The sequence below is a fragment of the Mustelus asterias genome, chromosome 20 (genome assembly GCF_964213995.1).
Source record: "Mustelus asterias chromosome 20, sMusAst1.hap1.1, whole genome shotgun sequence".
Lineage (NCBI taxonomy): Eukaryota > Metazoa > Chordata > Chondrichthyes > Carcharhiniformes > Triakidae > Mustelus > Mustelus asterias.
The window spans coordinates 45,380,032-45,406,799 of NC_135820.1; the positions used below are offsets into that span (position 1 = coordinate 45,380,032).

The 26,768-nt window shown below is 45.7% G+C and overlaps 1 protein-coding gene across 1 annotated transcript in view; it reads left to right on the forward strand.

Moving 5' to 3' along the window:
- The window catches only part of LOC144508246 (cadherin-like protein 26), a 105,311-nt gene that overhangs the window by 58,223 nt on the left and 20,320 nt on the right, over positions 1-26,768 (forward strand). Inside the window, exons 10-12 of the mRNA XM_078236062.1 lie at positions 27-248; positions 1,252-1,367; positions 22,794-22,862. Of these exons, the coding sequence (XP_078092188.1) occupies positions 27-248; positions 1,252-1,367; positions 22,794-22,862 (407 nt within the window). The remainder of the gene's footprint in view (positions 1-26; positions 249-1,251; positions 1,368-22,793; positions 22,863-26,768) is intronic.

A 26,768-nucleotide genomic window follows, 5' to 3' on the forward strand; every position in this document is an offset into this window, starting at 1 on the left:
AATAAAGTTTTGTATCTTTATGACAGGTTATTCTGTTAAACTTGTCAGAATGAAGAAAATCCCCATTGGAAACTACACCGTGCCTTTAAAGATCAGAGACAGACAGGGTGTGGAAACTAAGGATACACTCTATCTATGGGTCTGTCACTGTTATGATGGAAGTACCTGCCCTCATCCAGGTCCAACTTCAGTTGTTTTCGGTGCTGTTGCCATTGGTCTTCTCTTTGGAACTTTGTTCTTTTTGTTACGTAAGTTAACACAAGCTCACATAGAATTAAATCCACCCACACAAAAATCTTTATGAGAAATACATTGAAATTCACTGAGAAAGAAATATCTTTACATCTCTGCTATTACTTAGACCCATTTAAGAGATTGTGGCTAGTGTTGTGTGCTTTATAAATTGATGGGTGCATTGAGCAGAGTTTACTAATGGCTTAAACCAATTCTCTGGTCTACACTCTCTCATTGAACAAGGTTCCATGTCACGAAGGTTGGCTTGCATTTGTACATTTTGAAGAGATTGATCATTGAATTTCACAAAGACAATAAAGATAAATGCATACGCGCGAGTCCATTTGGCCCATCCTTTTCATAGACGCCTTATGCTCTCTTCACCACAACATTTAACTGTTTCTTCAAAGATTGCAGAGTTTTTGCCTCAATTACCTCAGCTGAGGATCAATTCAGCTGTCAATGATTCTGCAAAGAACTGTTTCCTGATATTATGGCCTGAAAATTTGCAGTAATTTATGGGAAGCTGTTGGGACTAATAGGAGCCAGTTAGTTCATTTGGCTTGATGGATGGTTCATCTTCAGAATACCACCATCAACACACATTTATTCCTGTCCTGGCTGGAGTAGACTTGGGACCAGCTGCCTCAACCTGCCATTGAGAATGGAAGACAAAAACTGCCAAGTAAAATGGCTCAGGATGAAGCATCAGCAGACAAAGGGCTAAGGAGTTTTGGTCAGGGCATACATGATGGTGATTGGAATAAAAAATAATGTTTTAAGTAATACGTGTTTTACTTGAATCAAAAAACATAAAGTGCTTCTTTAAGTAGTCAAGATATTTAATTTTAGGTTCTCTCTTCTTGCAGAGCTTCATTGTAACGTGGACATCATCATTCCACAATCATTATCTACCCATGATATTTGTACAATTATTTTAGTTACGTTAAAGTTTGCTGTTAAAAAGACTTGCAGTCTTAGGCAAAGACTGATTTCATTTGCTTTTTTTTTTCATAGTTGGCTTTTGTCTGATGTTGGTTATGAGGAAGAAAATCTGTGAGGCATTGGTATATGATCATTTCAAAGGAAAACTGATAAACTACAACAATGAAGAACCTTGTGTACCAATCCAAGTAAGTATGTAAAACCTTACTATAGTTTAAACCCTTTGTGAATGGACACCTGAATTAATGAGACCTATTAGCAAACAATTCTTGTGAAAGAGAAAATGAGAGTTCCAGACCATAGTTTTCTGCTTGTGCATTAACCAAGCAACCAATTTTTCTTTTGTTCTATTTTCTTCATCGGGGTATCTAACAAATTCTGAATACAATTAACATTCATCCAATAAATATAACAATAGAAAGACAGCATGGTAACACGTCATTGAAAGCCGAAAAAACCTGGAAATGTTACCTTTGTGTAATGAGCATGATTATAGTTCAGGATTCACTTCATTTCAGAGAAACATAGGATCAGGAATAGGCCATTCAGCCCATCAAGTCTGCTCCACCATTTAATTAGATCATCTACCTCACACCACTTTTCAGCGTTAACCCCATATCCCTTCATATTATCAGTCTCCAGAAATCTATCAATTTCTGTATAGAACATGCTCCATGATTGAGTTTCCACAGCCCTCTGGGGTAGAGAATTCCAAAGGTTCAGCACCCTTTGAGTGAAGACTTTCTTCCTCATCTCAGTCTTAAATGGCCGAACTCTAATCCTGAGATTATGCCCCATGTTTTTAGATTCACCAGCCAGGGGAAGCATCTTATCTAGATCTGCCCTGTAAAAAAGTTTATAAGTTTCAATGAGGTCACCCCGCATTCTTCAGATCTTTAGGAAATGCAGACCCAGTCTCCTCACAAAACAGTCTCACCATCTTGGGGATTAATCAGTGAACCCTCATCGCGCTCCCTTTGTGGCAAGTATATATCTCTCCTCAGATAAGGGAACCAAACCTGTGCATAATACTCCAGGTGAGGACGCATTAAAGCTCTATACAACTGATGCAAAATATCTTTACTTTTGCAGTGAAATTCCCTCATGATGAAATCCAACACACCATTTGCCCTCCTAATGTCCTGCTACACCTGCATGTTAAATTTTTGTGACTCATGGACAAGCACTCCCTTTGGACATCTGCACTTCCCAACCTCTCGCGAGCTAAGAAATATTCTGCCTTCCAAATTTTTCCACCAAATAAATTTACACTTATTCACATCTAGGGTGCAATCTTCTGGCTCTTCATGCCAGCAGGATCATCTGGTCCCACCGACGGCGCACCCCCACCGTGCGTTTCCTGGCGATGTGGGGTGGAATCAATGGGAAAATCCATTGATGGCGGCGGGACCTGAAGATCATACCACCAGCCAATGGCGTACCGCTTCCTGACACTGAGAGAAATACCATGGGGAGGCCAGAGAATCCCAATGTATATTCATCTAGAACATAGAACATTACAGCGTACTACAGGCCCTTCGGCCCTCGATGTTGCGCCGACCTGTGAAACCAATCTAAAGCCCATCTAACCTACACTATTCCAATATCATCCATATGTCTATCCAATTTAAATGCCCTTAATGTTGGCGAGTCCACTACTGTTGCAGGCAGGGCATTCCATGCCCTTACTACTCTCTGAGTAAGGAACCTACCTCTGACCTCTGTCTTATATCTATCACCCCTCAATTTAAAGCTATGTTCCCTCGTGTTAGCCATCACCATCCGAGGAAAAAGGCTCTCACTGTCCACCCTATCTAATCCGCTGATCATCTTGTATGCATCCATTAAGTCACCTCTTAACCTTCTTCTCTCTAACGAAAACAGCCTCAAGTCCCTCAGCCTTTCCTCATAAGACCTTCCCACCATACCAGGCAACATCCTGGTAAATCTCCTCTGCAGTGCTTCCACATCCTTCCTATAATGCGGCGACCAGAACTGTACGCAATACTCCAAGTGCGGCCGCACCAGAGTTTTGAACAGCTGCAACATGACCTCATGGCTCTGAAACTCAATCCCTCTACCAGTAATAGCTAACACACCATACGCCGCCTTAACAACCCTATCAACCTGGGTGTCAACTTTCAGGGATCTATGCACATGGACACCGAGATTTCTCTGCTCATTCACACTACCAAGTATCTTACCATTAGCCCAGTACTCTGTATTCCTGTTAGTCTTTCAAAAATGAATCACCTCACACTTTTCCGCATTAAACTCCATTTGCCACCTCTCAGCCCAGCTCTGCAGCTTATCTATGTCCCTCTGTAACCTGCAACATCCTTCTGCACTGTCCACAACTCCACCGACTTTAGTGTCATCCGCAAATTTACTAACCCATCCTTCTACGCCCTCATCCAGGTCATTAATAAAAATGACAAACAGCAGTGGCCCCAAAACAGATCCTTGCGGTACACCACTAGTAACTGAACTCCAGGGTGAACATTTCCCATCAACCACCACCCTCTGTCTTCTTACAGCTAGCCAATTTCTGATCCAAACCGCTAAATCACCCTTAATCCCATGCCTCCTTAATCCCAATAGTTTACCGTGGGGAACCTTATCAAACGCTTTACTGAAATCCATATACACCACATCAACTGCTTACCCTTATCCACCTCTTTGGTCAGCCAGAACTCAATAAGGTTTGTGAGGCATGACCTACCCTTCACAAAACCGTGTTGACTATCCCTAATCAAATTATTCCTTTCTAGATGATTATAAATCCTATCTCTTATAATCCTTTCCAAAACTTTGCCCACAACAGAAGTAAGGCTCACTGGTCTATAATTACCAGGGTTGTCTCTACTCCCCTTCTTGAACAAGGGGACAACATTTGCTATCCTCCAGTCTTCTGGCACTATTCCTGTAGACAATGACGACATAAAGATCAAAGCCAAAGGCACTGCAATCTCCTCCCTAGCCTCCCAGACAATCCTAGGAAAAATCCCATCCGGCCCAGGGGACCTATCTATTTCCAGAATTGCTAACACCTCTTCCTTATGAACCTCAATCCCATCTAGTCTAATAGCCTGTATCTCAGTATTCTCCTCGACAACATTGTCTTTTTCCTGTGTGAATACTGACGAAAAATATTCATTTAGTGCCTCTCCTATCTCTTCGGACTCCACGCACAACTTCCCACTACTGTCCTTGACTGGCCCTAATCTTATCCTAGTCATTCTTTTATTCCTGACATACCTAAAGAAAGCTTTAGGGTTTTCCTTGATCCTACCTGCCAAAGACTTCTCATGTCCCCTCTGGCTCTTCTTAGCTCTCTCTTTAGGTCTTCCTGGCTAACTTGTAACTCTCAAGCACCCTAACTGAGCCTTCACGTCTCACCTTTACATAAGTCTCCTTCTTCCTCTTCACAAGAGATTCAACTTCTTTAGTAAACCACGGTTCCCTCGCTCGACCACTTCCTCCCTGCCTGACAGGTACATACTTATCAAGGACATGCAGGAGCTGTTCCTTGAACAAGCTCCACATTCAATTGTGCCCATCCCCTGCTGTTTCCTTCCACATCCTATGCATCCTAAATCTGTCATGTTCTAGTCCAGTCACTTAGTCTGTTCAAGTCCTCTTGAATCCTCCTTGCATCCTCTTCACAACTTACAATTACACCAAGCAAATTTGGAAATATTAGAATTGATCCCCATATCCAGATCATTTATATAGAATGCAAATAACTGGACCAAGCACTGCTCCTTGTGGTAATCCATTAGTAATAGTCTGCAAATGATCCTACCCTTTGCTTACTCTCTCTTAACCAAATCTCAATCCATACGAGCATGTTCTCCCCACCCTGTTCCCCCCCTCCCCCGAATCCCCTGCAATCTACTATTTACTAATCTCCTGTGTGGGATCTTATCAAAAGCTTTCTGAAAATCTAAGTACACCACATCCACTCCTTTATCAATGCTATAAGTAACATCCTCAAACAATTGCAACAAATTTGTCAAACATGATTTCCTTTCCATAAATCCATGTTGACACTGCGCAATTTTACCATTCTTTTCTAAAAGTATAGTTATCATATCCTTTATAATGGATTCTAACATATTCACTATTGCTGACGTCAAACGAACAGGTCTCTCATTCTTCATTCCCCCTCTTCCTCCTTTCTTAAATAGTAAGAAACAGGCCGGTTTTCTCTCCAGATTTTTGATCCAGTCAAAAAAAATGAATGGCCGTGTTTCAAGGTATCATGTAGAGGGGTGGGGCCTAAACACGCTGGCAAATCTGGGCTGCACTGAGATCGGGGTGCCATGCTTAAAGGGTGCCCCAATCAAAGGAAAAAAATAACCCTCCTCTCCCAATGATCAGTGCCGGCATTCCACCCCTCCCCCCCCCCCCCCCCCCCCCCCACCCCCACAATCAAAGCTGGCACCTGCTCTACCGCACCCCCAACCCCGCCCCCCCCCCCCAACTCTACCCCCCCCAATGCACCACCCCGGCAATCAGAGCCTGCATTCACCAGCCCCCCTCCCACAATCAGAGCCGGTATTCACCAGCCCCCCTCCCGCAGTTAGCATATCCCCCGTAGCTAATCCATCTAACCTATGTACAAGTGGTAATGTTGCATGGCCAATCCACAAACCCTTTCTTCCAAAGGAGTAGAAAGATAGTCCGAAATGGCAGTAGAATTAATTTTTTATTCGCCCATTTTACATAAATGCATCCTTCATTAAGTTTTACCTATTAATAGTGGCAATGATAAGGCAATGCAAATACATGGCTAGTGCCAACATTCTCCCTACCCTTCCCCCCATGAGACTTCCTCCCTTGCCCTGTCTTTGCTTCACGCAATCTCCCAATCCCCCCGCCCCCACCTCCCCCCGGTCAACCCTTGCCTGTCTCCCTTGTCCAGCCTTGGCACAGCGTTTGCTAATGGCACGTGAGTGAAGGTCTGCGAGGTCCCCAAAAAGGAGAAAGCACCATTTACCAACCTCAAAATTGTGGAAGCAGTGAAACTCGCCAGGTGCTCGCCACTTTTTATAGGGTCAGAAAACTGGAAGTTCAAAATTCCCGCTGGCGGGGAACTTTAATTTGGAGGGCGAACTTAATTCGGGTGAGGTGGTCTGTTAATGAGAATGCAAGAGCTGCTGATGTTGCAATTAGGGTTCCCGACATTGTCTGTCAGGAAGCTCGATCCACCTTTAACCCATCTGGAAAGCTGAGGCAGCAAAATTCTGCCAGTTTATCAGGAAACCGTCAGCAAATAGATTTTTTGCCTCCTGCCAAATTGAACGTCCCCCTGGCTGCGTTGCCGGCAGGACTGGAAAATTCCACCCAGAGTACTCAAAACCAAACTGACAGCATCACGAGAAGTTCTTTGAGTTCAATTAGAAACGTGTTGCTTGTTTTGAGATCTTGCTGCTAACTTGCACAATGGGAGAAGTTGGGTGTGTTTTTTTGCATGTTACACTGTACGCAAATATGTAATGACAAAAGCTTGCTACATATATTGTGTTTACTTGAAGCTATTCTGTTTGGTTTCGTTTGTCACAGGTTATAAAACTGAATCCCTAATTCCTATCACTAAATCAATATATATATATGTTATAACTTGAATTGATACAAAGCTTCTTTGTTTGTCGGGAGTAGATTTGAAATTCCTGTTCTGAACTGTGACTTCTGATTCCTGCTATACCTGGATAAAGAAAATTGGGGATTAGTTTTATTCATCTCAGGCAAGCATGAGGAATTTATTCTGATGCTTTGGCTTTGTGGTGTACTTTACTGATGGGATTTTCTGGCCCTTCACACTGGTGGGATCTTCCAGTCCTGCTCAGACAACTCAGAAAACTATCACAAATCGTATCACATATTTGTCGAGCACTAGAGGGACCCCCCCCCCCCCGCCCCTCCCCACCCCAGGTAGCAGAAGCATTGTTTCAGGATGCTGATGTTCTGCTCCAAGTTGTCCTATGGCTGTGATTATGGGAGCGCTATCCACAAATGGTTACGGGATGGAGGGAGGCCATCAGCCACATGTTGAGTGGGTAGCCTTTATCACTGAGCAGCTGCATCCTGGTTCATCATGGTGAATGGCTGACTGGTGCAGGGTGAAAGCATTGTGATTGCTCACTGGAAAATGGGAATTTAGCAACATGGTGGGCATAGTTACTCACCCACTGCATGTTCAGAGAGTGGAACCCTTTATGGCTGTGCTATGTCGCCCCATTGAAATGTGGCACCTGCAGAGCACTCAATACATCCCTGAGCCATTAGAAAGTTTGCTATCCTGGCAGGGTCATGTGCCTGCTTGTCCTGCTTCTTGCTGCTTAGGGAGAACACAATGAAGTTCTCTCTCCCTCTGCACAGGACCTCGGTAACCTCCCTGCTGCAGTGATCACTGAGAAATGATGCTCAATCCTAGAAGGATTTGCTGGCCACAGAAATTGAGGGTGATGGTGGCTTTGCCAGCTGTTGGCAGCGCCATCTTTGTCCTGCTGTGTGGCTGCAGGTCAGCTTAATGGCACAGTTCATTCACACCCTCTTTGGTGAAGCATAGCTGCTGCTACAGACACTGCTCCTGGCTGAGATGGAGGTAGGAGAAGTGAAGTCTAAAGACCCTGGGTTGGCAAGGCTCTTTGTTGGAGCCCTCCTCCCCTTGTGTATGCAAGTAGCATCGCCTCTCTGCTGCTTCTACCCCGAGACATGCTGCAGCTCAAAAAGCACATTCACAATTGCCTCCATGGCTCGGAGCAAGTCAGACTGCCCACAAAGTTATTTGGTGCTGTCTCCTCTCACCATATATTCCTATTCTTGGCTCCTGTAATGCTGAAACCAATGCCAACAGAACCACATTTTGTAGCACTGGGCTCGTATGGAAAACAACATCAGAACTTCATAGAATCCCGAAGTGCAGAAGGAGGCCATTTGGCCCATCGAGTCTCCACCGACAACAATTCCACCCATCCCCGTTACCCCGCATGTTTATCCTGTTGATCCGTCTGATACTAAGCGGTAATTTAGCATGGCCAATCCACCTAACCTGCACATCGTTGGACTGTGGGAGGAAACCGGAGCACCTGGAGGAAACCCACACAGACACGGAGAGAGTGTGCAAACTCCACACTCCAGACATCTGAGGCCGGAATTGAACCCGGGTCTCTGGCGCTGTGAGGCAGCAATGCTAACCACTGTGCCACCCTTTAAAGGTACTTCATAAATTCAAGATCCTCAAACAATTCGAAGAATTACCCCAAAAAAACATAGAGTCCATCAAAGAGAATCGTGCAATGTTGGTCTGAGGAATTGGATGATCTTCTACGGGGCTGCTTGGACTAGTCAGTATTTAAAAACTCTGCGACCAGTCTGAACGAGTACGCCACCATAGTAACTGACTTCATTAGTAAGTGTGTAGAAGACTGTACGCCAAAGAAGCAAATCCGTGTGTTCCCCAACCTGAAACCATGGATGAACAGGGATATCCACTGCTTGCTGAAGTCCAGGTCTGAGGCGTTCAAGTCAGGCGACACTGACCTATACAAGAAAGCCAGATACGATCTAAGAACATCCATCAAAGATGCCAAAAGACAATACCAGACCAAGCTAGAGTCCCAGGCTAGCCACACCGACCCCCGCTGACTATGGCAAGGTCTGCAAGACATAACAGGCTACAAGATGAAGGCATGTAAAATTGCCGGCTCCAGCGCATCTCTCCCTGATGAGCTCAATGCATTCTACGCCTGTTTTGAGCAAAAGGTCAGCGAGAGCATGTCCTCCACCCTGGAAGTCCTGGATGAACCTGTATCTGGGATCACCATTGCAGATGTCAAAGCAGTTTTCTTGAAGGTCAACCCACGGAAAGCAACTGGCCCGGATGGGGTATCCAGACGTGCACTCAGATCCTGCGCGGATCAGCTGGTGGAGATATTCACAGACATTTTCAACTTCTCTTTACAACAATCTAAAGTCCCTATCTGCTTCAAGAAGATGACCATCATCCCGGTACCTAAGAAAAACCAAGCAGCGTGCCTTAATGACTATCAGCCGGTGGCTCTGACATCCATCATTATGAAGTGCTTCGGAAGGTTAGTCATGACACGAATCAATTCCAGCATCCCAGACTACCTGGATCCACAACAGTTTGTCTAGCGCTGCAACAGGCCCACAGCAGATGCCATTCCCTGGCCCTGCACTCAACCGTGGAACACCTAGATAACAAGGACACTTATGTCAGACTCCTATTTATTGACAACAGCTCAGCCTTCAACACTATTATTCCCACGAAACTCATCTCCAAACTCTGTGGCCTGGACCTCGGCATCTCCCTCTGCGACTGGATTCTGAACTTCCGAACCCACAGATCTGAATCAGTAAGGATAGACAACAACACTACGATCATCCTCAACACTGGTGCCCCACAATGCTGTGTTCTCAGCCCCCTACTATTCTCCTCATACACCTATGACTGTGCGGCCAAATTCCCTTCCAATTCGATTTTCAAGTTTGCTGATGACACCACCGTAGTGGGTCGGATCTCAAACAATGATGAGACGGAGTACAGGAATGAGATAGAGAATCTGGTGAACTGCTGCGGCAACAATAATCTCTCCCTCAATGTCAACAAAACGAAGGAGATTGTCATCGACTTCAGGAAGCGTAAAGGAGAACATGCTCCTGTCTACATCAATGGGAACAAAGCAGAAAGGGTCGAGAGCTTCAAGCTTTTAGGTGTCCAGATCACCAACAAACTGATCGGGTACCCCCATGCCGACACTATAGTTAAGAATGCTCACCAATGCCTCTGCTTTCTCAGAAGACGAAGGAAATTTGGCATGCCAGCTATGACTCTCACCAACTTTTACAGATGCACCACAGAAAGCATTCTTTCTAGTTGTATCACAGCTTGGTATGGCTCCTGCTCTGCCTAAGACTGCAAGGATCTACAAAGGGTCATGAATGTAGCCCAATCCATCATGCAAACCAGCCTCCCATCCATTGACTCTGTCTACACTTCCTGCTGCCTCGGAAAAGCAGGCAGCATAATTAAGGACCTCGCGCACCCTGGACATTCTCTCTTCCACCTTCTTCCTTCGGGAAAAAGATACAAAAGTCTGAGGTTACGTACCAACCAACTCAAGAACAGCTTCTTCCCTGCTGTTGTCAGATTTTTGAATGGATTTACCTTACATTAAGTTGATCTTTCTCTACAGCCTAGCGATCACTGCAACACTACATTCTGCACTCTCTTGTTTCCTGCTCTTTGAACGGTATGTTTTGTCTGTATAGCGCACAAGAAACAATACTTTTCACGATGTTAATACATGTAACAATAATAAATCAAATCAAATGGGACGTCAAAAAATAAGCATTTTAACAAGACTATCTAGACAAATCCCATGAGATATCTGATTGCACATAACTGAAAATGATTTAGAGGACATTGTACAGTGTAATTTAGTCGGGTCACTGATGTACAGCAATCCGCTTCTTGGTAAATTCAATATATATTTTTTTAAGGTTGGAACATCGTCACTTTCTCAAATAGAACAACGAGGCTCTGAAAGAGATGGATTTTGGAAAGACGCTGTAAGTATTGCTCCTTGGTGTCCATGATTCATAGAAATCAAACAAAAGAATTAACATTTTTATCAGTGTGTTGTAGTTTCTGAAATGCTGTTTGTTTACTTATGTGAGGGCAACAATTTATAATATTTCTGAAATATTAAATATACGCTTTCCCTTGTAAGGTCAACAAAACCGGGCTACTAGACATGAGGCATTGTAATATTTATGATCGAAGGCTTACAGCTTAGGTTAGGCTGGTCCAACCTTTTCACTCAGGTAGCCACATTTTGTATATTTTTCTCATTCAAGGTGCCAAGAAGCAAATTTCAGAAAGTAAGGCTTGGCACAGCAATAACCTGAATTTCCGAAAAAGTTGAGGTTTTAAGGAAATAAACAACTGCTGAACAAAAGGAGCTGTAACATTAACAATGCTGTCATGAACATAACAACGAGGCCATGATTAATAATGGCACCTCTGTTTAAATTCTGCCAGGAAATGATGTCATATTTCCAAACACAGGAATGTCATTCAACTAAGGTTGATTTTCGACCCAATTCTGTCTTTTAACTAGGGCGGCAGTGTGGCACAGTGGTTAGCACTGCTGCTTCACAACTCCAGGGAACTGGGTTGGATTCCAGTCTTGGGTGACGATGTGGAGTTTGCATGTTGTCCCGGTGTCTGCATGGGTTTTGTCTGGGTGCTCCGGTTTACTCCCACACTCCAAGGATTGGGAGGATTAGGTTAGGTGGATTCCCCATGCTAAATTGCCCCTTGGTGTCCTGAGATGTGTAAATTAAATGGATTAGTCATGGTCATTGTGTGGGGCAGGGGAGAGCCTGAATCAGAGAGTCGGTGCAGACTCGATGAGCTGAATGGTCTCTTCTGCATGGCGAGATTCTATGATTATATATAAGGAAAGTAAAGCAAGGTCCTGGTGTTAACCTGTTGTGCTACATAATGAGTAATCAATAAGAATTACCAGAATGGTGGAGGGTCAGTGTATGTGGGTAGGAGTGTTTAGGTGTGTGCGGTATTGAGAGTGAGTGAGAAAACTGAGACTGGGCTTAAGACAAACTCACCATGTCATTCACTCACTCGCTCCCACACACTCACTCACTCACTGACTCACATACATCCACTCCCACACGCTCAACCAGTGTCACTCTCTCAGTCCACACACGTACTCAGTCACTCATTCACTCTCACACCCATTCAGTCACTCAATCAATTAGGTTTTTGCGACACAACCACTCAGTCACCTCCTCTTCCCAAGTTCCACCAAAATAACAAATCTTCCAACTCCCTGGGCGAGATTCGACTTTTCCATCCCCGACCCTGGCTCACCGGCCTCCGGCCCTGCTGCATCGGGCTCACTGGCACCCGGCCCCGCCGGGCTGGCCGGCGCCCCACCTGGCCCCCAGCCCCGCCTCGCCGGCCACCGGCCCCGCCTGGCTGGCTGGCCCCACCGCGTCGGGCTCCCTGGCCACCGGCCCCACCGCATCGGGCTCCCTGGCCCCCGGCCCCACCACCCCAGGTTCGGCGGCCCCCAGCTCAGCTGCGCTGGGCTTGGTGGCACCCGGCCCCGCCACACCGGGCTGGCCGGCCCCCCCCCCCCGCCTCACCGCGTCGGGCTCGCCAGCCCCGCCGGGCTCGCCGGCCCCGCTGGGCCGGGCTCGCTGGCCCCCAGCCCCGTCGGGCTCGCTGGCCTCAGGCCCCGTCGGGCTCGCCGGCCCCACTGCGCTGGACTCGCCGGCCCCCGGGCTCGCCGGCCACTGGCTCTGCCGCGCGCACCAGCCGTGCTGGCCCCGGCATGCCGGTCCCTGGCCCCGCCGCGCTTGGCTCACCGGCCCCCGGCCCTGTTATATCTAGAGAATGTTGGGATATCAGAACAGAATCCTGAATGAGTGTGTGTAAGAATTAGGTTTGTGAAGAGAGATTTTGTATTGGCCATGTTCTCACTCGAAAAGGAAAGATTTGGAAGCCAGATGTTTGCTCACTTTTTCATTCTATGCAGATGAGATATTGTGCAGCATTACAGGTTATTTCACCTTCTGCAACCGCAGAACAAAAGGATACAGCCGGCACTTGTAACAGAGTCAATTCAAAACCAATCTGTGTTGACAACGGGCAGAATTTTAATTGCAAAGGAGTGGGATGCCAGGAATGATTTAGCTGTAGGCAGGCGGGTTAAAACCTGAAATATGGCATCGAGTCAGCAACTGAAGTGTTCCCACGCAACTCCCAGTTTAACCCAGGAGTGATTGCAGCTCAGTGGGAAGCCCCAGTGGAGCTTCAATTGTTTAATTGAAATATTTAAGCTTCCCATTTACTGAGGAGTTAATCAAGAATACCGCACTCAACATCCAGTGCACAGATTTCTCGAGCTGCTTGGAACTTCAAGAACAAAGAGAAGTACGGCCCTCCAAGCCCATGCCAATCATGATGCCCTAACTAAACTCAAAATTCCTGCTGCCCTTACTCGGTCCGTGTCCCTCTATTCCCTCCTGATTCATGTACCCGTGCAGATGCCTCTTAAATGTTGCAAATGTGCCTGCTTCCACCACCTCCTCTGGCAGCGCAATCCAGGCATCCACCAGTATCTACATGAAGAACCTCCCCCTCACATCTCTCTTAAACTATCCCCCTCTCACCTGGTACCTGTGCCCCCTTTTAATTTATACTACCACCCTGGGAAAAAGTCTCGGACTTTCAACCCTATCTGTGCCTGTTATAATTTTGTAGACCTCTATCAGGTCTCCCCTCAGCTTCTGTCCTTCCAGTGAAAATAGTCCTAGTTTATTTAATCTCACATAACTAATGCCCTCCAGACCAGGCAATATCCTGGTGAACCTTCTTTGCACTCTCTCCAAAGCTTCCACGTCTTTCTGGTAGTGTGGCAACCGGAACCGCTCGCAATACTCCAAATGCGGCCTAACCAAGGTTTTATATAGCTGCAACATGATTTCCCAACTCTTGTACTCAATGCCCCGGCTGATGATGCTGTAAGCCTCCTTAATCACCTTGGCCACTTGTGTTGCCATTTTTAGGGAACTGTGGACCTGCATGCCTAGATCCCTCTGTATGTTAATGTTTCTAAGGGTTCCCTTCCACTAGCCTGGATCAAACAGGGAAGAACACAGCAGGGTCTGTTTGTTCAGTACAACTGTCAGGCTGTGAACTCTTCAAGAAATGAAATTGAGTTGCTTCAGCCATGTGTAGGTGAGGGATTGCTGCTCACAGCACTTATACCGAGAACAGCATTACAGGGGTGAATTTCACATGACTCAATTCACCAGTTTTGGGCTACAGTCACCTTCGGCTGCATTTTCCTACCCTCGACCTTCTGCATAGCTTGGGATTAGCATTTGCCATTCTCACTTTGGCCTCAGAATTTGCAGCACCAGCAGCAGAAACTGCCTCCTCCTCAGCCACATATCCCATAGGACAGAGGGAATGGACACTGCGATCTAGCTTGAAGCATCTGAGCCTTCAATGCTGGATCCACAGACAGGGCATTAGCTTTCTCAATTTAGGAGCACCTGGGTGCCAGGATGCTTTCATGGAAAGTCATTGCTGATATCTTCAATCTCATGGAACAAGAACTCCTTCCCAGTGAAACAGATGGACAGGTATTGTTGGTGCTGTCAGTGGCCATCTAGGTGGCTATCACTGGAGGATTCTTGTGACTCCCGAACATGTCAGGTATCTGTGATTGTCCGAGGATGTAGGAGTCATGCACGCTCCCAGCGATGACAAAGAATCCTTAAGCCTGAGTATCCTTGTGGGTGTGGTCCAGGTGGAAAGTGATGAACTCAGATGCCCGGGCGTAGAGGGCATAACTATAGGGTTCATGGTGGGAGATATAGGAAGGACATCAGAGGTAGGTTCTTTACGCAGAGAGTGGTTGGGGTGTGGAATGGACTGCCTGCAGTGATAGTGGAGTCAGACAGTTTAGGAACATTTAAGCGGTTATTGGATAGGCACATGGAGCACACCAGGATGATAGGGAGTGGGATAGCTTGATCTTGGTTTCAGATAAAGCTCGGCACAACATTGTGGGCTGAAGGGCCTGTTCTGTGCTGTACTGTTCTATGTTCTATGATACGTGTTGTCTGACAGGTCACTGAATGACCAGCACCTCCTGTACAGCCGTGGCCAATAGAATGGCTATCTTCACGCCCTCGCCACTGCCCAATGGCCAGCTGGCACCAGAGTCTTTGCGGCGCCTCCCTGATGTCTAAGGTCTGCTTCTGTGGTGCTGGAGCTGGCATGGGATGGCCCTGGCCCTGATGCCAACACCTTGGCAGCCCTCAAAGTGTCAGAGGAAAATAGAGGAGCAGATATGTAAACAATTCACTGAGAATAATTGGTTAATTATACTGGGGGACTTCAACTTCCCCAACATAAAATGGGTAGTCATTGTGTAAAGGGTTTAGAGGGGGTGGATTTCTTGAAATGTAATCAGGGGAGGTTTTTGCTCCAATATGTAGAAGGCCAGCAAGGGATGGAGCAGTACTGGATCTGATTCTGAGGAACAAAGCCGGACAAGTGTTCAATGGGGGAGCATTTTAGTGATAGCGACCACAACACATTACAGTTCAAATTTGTTACTGACAGGCGAAAGATGACTTGCAAAAAATGGCTATGGATTGGGGGAAGGCAGATTTTATTAAGTTAAGGCAAGATCTGGCCAAGTTGACTGGGGACAGCTCCTTGAGGTAAAATCTACAGCAGAGCCTTGGGTGGCATTCAAAAAGAAACTCGGGAGAGTATAGTTCCAACATGTTCTCAATAGGAGGAAATGTAGGAGCAACAAGTTCAGTGAACCCTGGATGTCTAGGACAATTCAGGACTGGATAAAGAAGAAGGGAACGGCTTTTAGAAAAGGGAGCAATTCAGCTGCAGCCTTGGAGGAATATAGAAAGTGCAAGAGGGAACTTTAGAAAACAATTAGAAAAACCAAAAAAGGGGGCATGAAAAAGGACTTGTGAACAAAATTAGGGAGAATTCCTCTCAAAGGAATCCACAGTACACTGGGCTTGCCCATGTTTAAGTCAGTGACATGGTGGCACACCTCCATTGAGTGCTCCTACTTAGTGGGGTCGTCATGTGCATGTCAGAGAGACATGGTCATGGAGCCATACAGCGCAGAAAAGGCCCATCAGGTCTGCACTGACAATAACTACCACTAAAGTTGTGCTAATCCAATTTTCCAGCACTTGTCCCATATCCTTGAGTGTTACGATATTTCAAGTGCTCATCCAAATACTTATCAACGTTTTTAAGGTTACCAGCCTCCACTACCTTCCCAGACAATGCATTCCAGATTTCCACCAGGCTCTGAGTGAATTTCTTTTTCCTTAAATCTCCTCTGGATAAGGAAGATGAGAAAGGCTTTTAGCAAAAGGGAGCAATTCAGCTGCAGCCCTGGAGGAATATGTCTTTATTCAACTGAGATGATGCAGTCCCATTAGCATCATTTTACATTCCACTGGGAAGAGCTTACATCAATCAACTTTGCACCTCAAACTTTTCAAGGAATGCTACACTTTGTTTCTGAACATATTCTTTAATGAACAAAACAGCACCATTTCTATTTCAAATGATTCTCTTAATGCGTTTGTAGCAGTTCTAAAGTTACCCACATACTTGTTAGGATAATAAACAATGAATTATCATTTAGTTTGTATCGGTGTGTAGGAGTTGGGAATCTGTTCACCTCGCTTTAATGGCCGATTAAGCTGCATGAGAAGCTTGTTAATGGGTCAGGGAGGATGAGAAGGTGATTTTCAATTTGTAAATCGCCAAAACCGAACACATTAATTGGCTTAGTAGTTGCAGATTTTCAATTCAGTTTGAAGGGAAATTAATGGATTTTTTTTAAAGATGAGAATTTTTTGGATATTGGGGATTGCTCCAGATCAGGCACAATGCCTTTCAGTTGGAGGTTTTTGCCATTTCTGTGCACTGCGCCTACTAGCCCTCTCAGGGGCTGCCTTTCTCTCTCTCACTAGCCAAGGGCAGTCCCCATCATGGCTGCTATCTGCCTTTATCGCCCATTCTTTGCAGGCAACTACCCGCCACTTGCAGATACTTGGGGCCACTAATTAGGCACCAAGCTTGCTCCCAACACAATTAGGGCTCTGTTGCTGCGCCTGCCGCACTGTCTGTTTTAACTCTTATATGGTGGACAAAGAATTGCAAGTAGACTTCTTGTTAGTCCAATAATATTTACACACAATTATTAATCACCCACCCAAACGACAATAAGTTATCTTGCAGAATACTAAAGTTCAAGTCCCATAGACCTTGACTTGACTTTTCTGTGACTGGCAAGTACCCAGGCAGATATTGGCCTTTATCCACGTGTTGGTCTCCATAGTCCTCTGCGAAGTCTTGTCCTTTGGTCTGGCCAGATACTCTGGCTCTGGTCTTATTTCCTTCTTTGGGTGTGGTGGCTCTCCTCGTGCCTGGTTGTTGCTGATGATGGTCACCGTTGTTGTCATTTGTTCATTGGGTAAGAGAGAGAGAGATTCTTCTGTTGCACAGCACCCTTTATACCTCATTGGTTATCGTGCCCTTTTTGGCCATTGCCAATCAGTCGATCAGGACTTGATCACCCTGATTGATAAGGTCCAATCAGGCGCTGCCACCCCGATCTCTGGGTGTGTACCCAACGGCCATGCTTGTAGGTGCTGGAGTCACGTAGATCACATACCTCCCTCCCAAATAAGGGGTTGAGGCAGCCCTATGTCAGTAAACAACCCAGTTTGACCAGAACGTGTCCTTTGTCCTGGAGGTGGCCTATATCCTGTGTATTCCAGCTCCTGCAGCTGCAGCCTGTTTCTCTCAACAATTTCTTTTGAGGCTGCAGTCTGTCTGTTTCAGTGCTTGTCCAATTATCCCAGCGTGCTCTTGCAAGCCACCATCTTAGGTGGCCCGTTTGACCACAGCTCCTACATTGAACGATTGCTTGATATGAGCAATGCAGGTCCAGGAGTTTCTACATCTCAAGGTGCTAGATGCTACCCACCTGCAGTTAACACCACAGCCAAGTCAATGGCCCTTCACCAGCCATGCTACAGCCACTGGAGTTATGAGGACAGTGTTGCAACTAGCCCTAGGCCAGCATCCCCAAAAGTTCTTGATGAGACCCCTCAGTTTGTCACTATCTGGCTGGGATACTCCCTAAGTGTTACACACCGAGATAAGGAGGGATGACTGGCTCCATGTCTTCATTCAACCCATTCTCTGCTGGCAGCAACACCAATTTAATCAAACAAGGTTCCCTTTCCCTCAAACACTTTTTCCAGACCTAATAGTTATTTTTAACCAGGCTTTCTTAAATTAAGATAGGTTAAATTTATTAACGACTAAAAGGTAAGGAGAAATGGTAAAGCACATTCACCTACAACCATACAGATTAGAGATTGAGTCCAATATTAAGTAAATATTAAAGTTATATACAACAGTCTTTGAGTTGCGAGGGGTGGATGATGATGCATTGTGGCCGTTAAGATTATTTTCAGTATAGTTGGCTTTTGTTGATGAACAGCTGATTCTTTGGTTCAGGTGTTGTGTAGTTCAGTAGTTTGGTAGAGATTTGAATTTTTTTCCACGTGTGATCCTTCTGCTAGCTTATTGACTTTCACAGAAGGGGAGATAGGTATTGATATTCCTCTGTATGCTGGCTATCTTCACAAGGATGATGCTTTGGTTATTGTATTCTCCACACACGCACAGACACAGACACTATCTCGGCCATTATACCCAGGATCTAGGAGATGAGAGGGCCATTATGTCTCTTTGCCCTTACTGGAGATGGTAATCCGTTTTTGGATGGTTTTACATGTACCTTGCCTGGAAACACAGGGAGGTGTTCCATTGTTCCTTCGAGAAACCTCCAGCAGCCATTCCTGTGAGTGGCTAGTTGTACATTCTCAGGCACTTTCAAGTGTCTATGTCCATTATTTAAAATATACAATTCAGGACTTTTTAAAGTCTTTTATTTCTGTGTATAATTACAGGTATTTTTCTCCATTGTAGTGACAACAGACACACACAAGACCGGCACTGAAGGAGTACACAGGAATGATTTAGTTGGTTTTTGTATGCAATTTGGCATAGATTGATTTCTTAATTTAGTTTGTAATGTTTATTTTGTGTTGGCTTGTATTTTAGCATTGTGGCTAAGGGACAGTGTGATGGTCAGTAAGAGTGTGAGGGTAAGGTGTGGGTTATTGGGGAATTGGGGTTGTGTTCACAGTCGTTCATGGACATACAGTCCAGAAAGGGCCTGCGGTGGTTGCCTCTTCCTCCTCAACTGGTCAGTGTAAACCTGGTGGCAGTTGCTGTCCCCTCGTGATGACAAGGTGCTGCAGCCTATTTCAGAGCACCATGAGTCATGATGCTCACTCTGCTGAACACTGCAGTGCTCTTCTGGAGTAACCCTGGCAACAGAAACATTGCTTCAGCACCCCAGTGGATTGCTGCTGCTTGTTTGTGCAGCAGCGTGGCTATCATTTCATTCTGTGCATGCTGCCCACGTGTGTGCGTTAGAAACATAGAAACAGAGAAAATTACAGCACAAACAGGCCCTACGGCCCCACAAGTTGTGCCGAACAAATCCCTACCTTTTAGGCCTACCTATAACCCTCCATCCTATTAAGTCCCATGTACTCATCCAGGAGTCTCTTAAAAGACCCTATTGAGTTTGCCTCCACCACCACTGACGGCAGCCGATTCCTCTCGCCCACCACCCTCTGTGTGAAAAACTTCCCCCTAACATTTCCCCTGTACCTACCCCTCAGCACCTTAAACCTGTGTCCTCTCGTAGCAGCCATTTCCACCCTGGGAAAAAGCCTCTGAGAGTCCACCCGATCTATGCCTCTCAACATCTTATATACCTCTATTAGGTCTCCTCTCCTCTGACATCTCTCCAAGGAGAAAAGACCGAGCTCCCTCAGCCTATCCTCATAAGGCATGCCACTCAATCCAGGCAACATCCTTGTAAATCTCCTCTGCACCCTTTCAATCATTTCCACATCCTTCCTGTAATGGGGCGACCAGAACTGAGCACAGTACTCCAAGTGGGGTCTGACGAGGGTCTTATGTAGCTGCATCATTATCCCCGGACTCCTAAACTCAATCCCTCGATTGATAAAGGCCAGCACACCATACGCCTTCTTAACCACCTCCTCCACTGCGGGGCCGATTTTAGAGTCCTATGGACTCGGAACCCAAGGTCCTTCTGATCCTGTACAGTACTAAGAGTCTTTCCCTTTATATTGTACTCCTTCATCCCATCCCATGGTCAATGGACAGTCCGTGTCACCCAATAGCCACCTTCTGGTTTATCATGGTGACTCAAATGCAGATGGCACAGCAGAATGCCACAGAATGGAGGTATAGTGATTGTTTACAGGGTACATTCACCTGCTATATATATCCACACACCAGCTAGATACTGGGGAAGTGGAATGGCTTTTGGATGCAGCACATCGGAGAGCAGACATGTGATGCCCGCAAAGCAAAGTGCATGCAGTCAATGGCACTATGCATCACAGGGATGCCTGCAATCCTTGTCTGAAGCAAAACCATTCTCAGCTGCTTCGTCAATGACCTTCCCTCCATTAGAAGTGGGAATGTTCGCTGAGGATTGCACCATTCACAGCTCAGATATTGAAGCAGCCAGTGTCCATATGCAGCAAGACCCGTAAATCATTCAGGCTTGGCAAGTGGCAAGTGATATTCGTGCTGCACAAGCGCCAAGCAATGACCATCTCCAATGAGAGAGAGAATTCAACCATCTTCCCTTGACATTCAACAGCATTACCATGGCTGAATCCCCCACTATCAACACCCTGGGCGGGTTACCATTGACCAGAAACTGAGCTGGGTAAGCCAAATAAATACCACGACTACAAGAGCAGCTCAGATGTTGGGAATTCTGCAGTGAATAACTCATTTCTGAACTCTGTAAAGTCTGTCCACGATCTACAAGGCACAAATGAAGATTGTGACGCAAATCTCTCCCCATTCTAGCAGAGTGCAACTTCAGATTCACTCAAGAAGCTTGAAACCATCTAGGACAAAGCAACCTACTTGATTGACCCCCATCCACCACCATCAACATTCACTCCCTACACCACCCATGCCCCGTGGCAGCTCTGTGCACCATCTAGATGATGCACTGCAGCAACTCACCAAGGCTCCCTTGACAGCATCTTCCAATCCCTTGATCTCTGCCATCTTGAAGGAAATGGCCATAGGAATGCCACCAGCTGCAAGTTCCCCTCCATGCCACACATCATCCTGACTAAATTGAAACAATTTTACCATTCACTGTTGCTGGATCAAAGTCCTGGAACTCCCTCCCTCCCAACACTCTGGGTGTTCCTACAGCACGTGGACTACAGCGATTCAAGAAAGTGGCTTTTGAGCTTCTTGAAGACAATTAGCGATGGCCAATAAATGCTAGCCAGTGCCACCTGCACACCATGGAGGAATAATTGTAAAAATTCCTCATGAAGCCAGTTCTTTCCCAGCCTGTTTTGCTCGGGAAAATGGGCAGGGATTAGCAATGGGCCTAAGTCAAACTGTCGATACCTGTCAACAATCCAAGTGCAAATTCTGCTCCTCGGTACTTTCTGCTCAAACATTTTTACATTTTACCAACTGTAAAATCTTCCATGAGCCAACGTACTACAGAAAACAATTGATGTTTCTCTTGCATTAAGACTATATCCTTATATGTATGAATGATGACCTAGTGCAGTTTTATTAGTAAATCTGAAAATGGATTTTTTTCCAAAAAAGGCGTTTTTAATATGACTGCCAAGTCCAACATCTGTGACTAACCCACTTTCAAATAACTGAAAATTACTTTTAAGAAAACTATACAGCATGATTTATCAGTTTCATTGATTGACAGGAATCAGTTTCTCAGTCAATTAACTATTATTAATACCTGCAAACCTTGAAAAAGAGCCTTTTAGTATCCTTGCACCTAAAGATAGTTTAATTTAATTTTAGGATCCTCTTCTAAGGTTTGCAAGCGGGTATGATGGGCAGAAACCTGACGTGGTGATTAATTGGGCAGATTTGACCAAGTGGAACTGATTTTCAGTCTAGAATATTGAGTCATCTCAAATTGGATTGAATGTAACTAGTGCTTCAAATTCCTCCACCTTTCGCACTGGTTTTGCTCATTTCCAGGACAAACATATTCAAAATGAACTCTGACCCAAAGAATGGGCACTTATCTTAGGGTATTGTATGATTAGGTGTATGTCATTTCTCCACTTTATATCATTCACTTTTCTTGCCGATGTATCGTAGAAGGTCCACAACTTCACTTTCCCAGGGAAACAAACCTGGCTCTGAAACAGATGGATCAGTTTTCAACAGCAATCTGAAACTTTCAAAGTTGTAAATATAATGACTTATTTTTTTTCTGCCTGGTCTATATAATTAATAGAAATCAATTCAAGAATTTGACATGTTTCTTACCGTACTGTAATAATTTCTAAAATTCGGTTTGTTGGTTTATACATGGACAGCAGTTGGAATAGTTTAAGAAAATTAAATAAGCATTAGGTCCTTCATTTCAATAGATAAAGGCCGGAATTTTCTGGCTTTTCACTTTGGTGGAATTCTCCGGTCCCTCTGGCCACGCACCGCCACCCCCCCACCAACCCCCGCGCCCCCCCCCCCCCGCCCCCCCACCCGCCCCCCCTCCCCCCCGCCAGCTGGCTGGACTCAGACCTTGGGTTTTTTTTTGTGGGGGTTGCCTGTTGTCGATCACTACATTGTGATATGGGTTGAGTGGGTGCCTGCTGCTGTTCCATAAATATATCTGGAAATGGGATGTCAAAAAATAAGCATTTTAACAAGACTATCTCGACAAATCCCATGAGATATCTGATTGCACATAACTGAAAATGATTTAGAGGACATTGTACAGTGTAATTTAGTCGGGTCACTGATGTATAGCAATCCGCTTCTTGGTAAATTCAATATATATTTTTTTAAGGTTGGAACACAGTCACTTTCTCAATTAAGACAACCGGGCTCTGAAATAGATGGATTTTGGAAAGACGATGTAAGTATTGCTCCTTGGTGTCCATGATTCATGAAAATCAAACAAGGGAATTAACATTTTTATCAGTGCGTTGTAGTTTCTGAAATGCTCTTTGTTTACTTATGTGAGGGCAACAATTTATACTATTTCTGAAATATTAAATTCACTCTTTCCCTTGTAAGGTCAACAAAACTGGGCTACTAGACATGAGACATTGTAATATTCATGATAGAAGGCTTACAGCTTAGGTTAGGCTGGTCCAACCTTTTCGCTCAGGTAGCCACATTTTGTATATTTTTCTCATTCAAGGTGCCAAGAAGCAAATTTCAGAAAGTAAGGCTTGGCACAGCAATAACCTGAATTTCCGAAGAAGTCGGGTTTTTAAGGAAATAAACAACTGCTGAACAAAAGGAGCTGTAACATTAACAGTGCTGTCATGAACATAACAATGTGGCCATGATTAATAATGGCATCTGTTTAAATTCTGCCAGGAAATGATGTCATATTTCCAAACACAGGAATGTCATTCAACTGAGGTTGATTTTCGACCCAATTCTGTTTTCTTTTAATTAGGGCGGCAGTGTGGCACAGTGGTTAGCACTGCTGCTTCACAACTCCAGGGAACTGGGTTGGATTCCAGCCTTGGGTGGCGATGTGGAGTTTGCATGTTGTTCTGCTGTCTGCATGGGTTTTGTCTGGGTGCTCCGGTTTATTGCCACACTCCAAGGATTGGGAGGATTAGGTTAGGTGGATTCCCTATGTTAAATTCACTCTCACACCCATTCAGTCACTCACTCAATTAATATTTTGCAACACAACCACTCAGTCACCTTCTCTTTCCCAGTTCCACCAAAATAACAAACCTTCCAACTCCCTGGGCCTGATTCGGCTTTACCATCCCCGGCCTTGCCATACCTGGCTTATCGGCCTCCAGCCCTGCTGTCCCTGGCTTGCTGGCCTCCAGCCCCGCTGTGCCTGGCTCACTGGCCCCCAGCCCTGCCGCGCTTCGCCCTCCGACCCCCAGCCCTGCCGCGCTTGGCCCTCCGATCTCCAGCCCTGCCGTATCCAGAGAATGTTGGGATATCAGAACAGAATCCTGAATGAATGTGTGTAAGAATTAGATTGTGAAGAGAGATTTTGTATTGGCCATGTTCTCATGAGAGAAGGAAAGATTTAGAAGCCAGATGTTTGCTCACTTTTTCATTCTATGCAGATGAGATATTGTGCAGCATTGCAGGCTATTTCACCTCCTTGGAACAGCAGAACAGAAGGACACAGCCTGCACTTGTAACAGAGTCGATTCAAAAGCAATCTGTGTTGACAATGGGCAGAATTTTAATTGCAAAGGAGTGGGATGCCAGGAGTGGGTTAGCTGTAGGCAGGTGGGTTAAAACCTGAAATAAGGCATCGGATCAGCAACTGGGATGTTCCCACGCAATTCCCAGTTTAACCCAGGATTGATTGCAGGTCAGTGGGAAGCCCCAGTGGAGCTTCAATTGTTTAATTGAAATATTTAAGCTTCCCATTAGCTGAGGAGTTAATCAAGAATACCGCACTCAACATCCAATGCACAGATTTCCCGAGCTGCTTGTAACTTCAAGAACAAAGAAAAGTACGGCTCTCCAAGCCCATGCTGATCATGATGCCTGTAGCGGGATCCCTCTTTTTAACTCCACTGGGCTTATTTTAGGTTTGGTTCTCCGTTACCCAAACCCCACCAATTCCCGAGTGATTCTCTCTCTCGCCGATGGAACAACGGCCACCTTGCGTCTACTTCACTAGAGTCGCGCTCCCAAGAGAGAGAAAAGGAAACTGCTGCCTATCCACTACCTGGCAGCCTTTCCTGAGTGGGCGGTTTCGAAGCGCCCAGGGTACCCTCAGTTCTAGACTCCGGAATTATGGTAAGGAATATTTAATATTGTGACTTGGTCAGAGATCGTTGGTGAGAAATTGAAAAGATCAAAACGGACTCCAATGGAAGTCAAAGATATATATATATATATTTGTTAAAACATCAAGGTCAATCACCAAACACCAGGAAAACAACACACAATGCCTTATGCTCTATAAGACTATAGCTATGGAAGGAATGCTAAAACGGGCACAACGGAATGCTTATTTTACACAAGTTTACCAGTGTCTTAAACTGTGAAAGGTGCATGCAAAAGCCCCCCCTTTCCCCAAAGCCTCATCCACTATGGTGATCTCGGGACCTTCGCGAATTACCGGAGGGTACTCACAATCCTAGTTTAAATTGCTCAGTGGGCTTCGGGCTGCGTGCTGGAGACGAACGTGAGGCAGGAACAGGAGAAGAGAGAGAAGAGTGCTGCTATGCTGGTCCGAAGAGAAAAGAGAGAGAGACCAGAGCTTGCTTGTCCCTTTTTAAAACTTGAACCAGTGATTTTCTCACAGAAAACAGTTTCTGATCATTGATAGTTTCGATTGACTGGGACAAAAGGGCTGGAACTATCGGGACCGCCCTTAATTGACATTTTAATGTCTTTTAAATGTTCTCTGAGTCATCCTGGTTGGAATCCCATCAGCGAGATGAGTCATTGATGTTGTCTGTGGATGGAATGATCTCTGTTTTCATTGTCTTGCTGCTGGGCTATTTACTTCTTGTCTGCTGGTCATGGTTTCTCCTTTGTTTCCTGTTGATTAGATTATCCCTGTCTCGACCTTCTCGTTATTCCCAGCCTCTTGCATATTCATGTGGCCTGACAACCAGTCGGCCATTTTCCTTATCTCTGGGTTCTTTAATCATGGAGGATTTGCCCTAAAACTTACAGATGCCCCTACGATACATCCAGACTTGCTCGGACTGTATCATTTCAAAGTTGATAGGCAACTCCTCCAGGCTCAAGAGCTGTAAGCACCCCTGCCGGCTCCGTGAAGCCATGTACCCCGAAGAGTCCCCTTAATCTGAGCTACACCCCTTTTATATACAGCAACACAGAGAAAGGTGACATAGGTAGGTACATTACAACAATCCCTTGCAATATGCGGGATGGAAAAACATTAAATACAACAAGTACAGCAATAAACCAGCGGCCCCCAAACGTAGGGGTTACCGTATATATATCATAGAAATAGAAATCATAGAAACCCTACAGTGCAGAAGGAGGCCATTCGGCCCATCGAGTCTGCACCGACCACAATCCCACCCAGGCCCTACCCCCACATATTTTACCCGCTAATCCCTCTAACCTACACATCCCAGGACTCCAAGGGGCAATGTTTTAACCTGGCCAATCAACCTAACCCGCACATCTTTGGACTGTGGGAGGAAACCGGAGCACCCGGAGGAAACCCACGCAGACATGAGGAGAATGTGCAAACTCCACACAGACAGTGACCTGAGCCGGGAAGCGAACCCAGGACCGTGGAGCTGTGAAGCAGCAGTGCTAACCACTGTGCTACCGTGCCGCTCTATATACAGAAACTTCACAGCATTGGGATACAGTAGCGGTTTTTCTTTTAACAACGCCTGGTATAATAGCTCTGTCTCGCGAGGGCACCATGCTGGTAGATGCACTTCAGTCAAGTTTAACACAACAGAGGCAACAGTATAATGTGCCCCCTGGTACAATACCTTCTTGGTGGGGACGAGCACTAGGCCATTCTCGGGCCCCTTGGTGGTTGTCGGACAATTGTGGGGGTCGATTGGTTGGGCCGTGGGCAGAGGTCTCTTTACCTGAACCAGCAGTTGGGTAGCTTTCACAGTCATCCCAGCCCAGGGCGTTACGCATCCCTTCCCACTGCGGTCCCAATTTATTCCGCCCCCGGAGTCCTGCCACCACCTCACGAAGGTGATCGATGCCCCTTGTGGACATACCCTGGCAGACCCCCATAGGCACAAATATATCCCCTGGTCATAAGCCCACCACTTCTCCCAACATACAGTAATCTCTCCTGGTGACCCCGTGA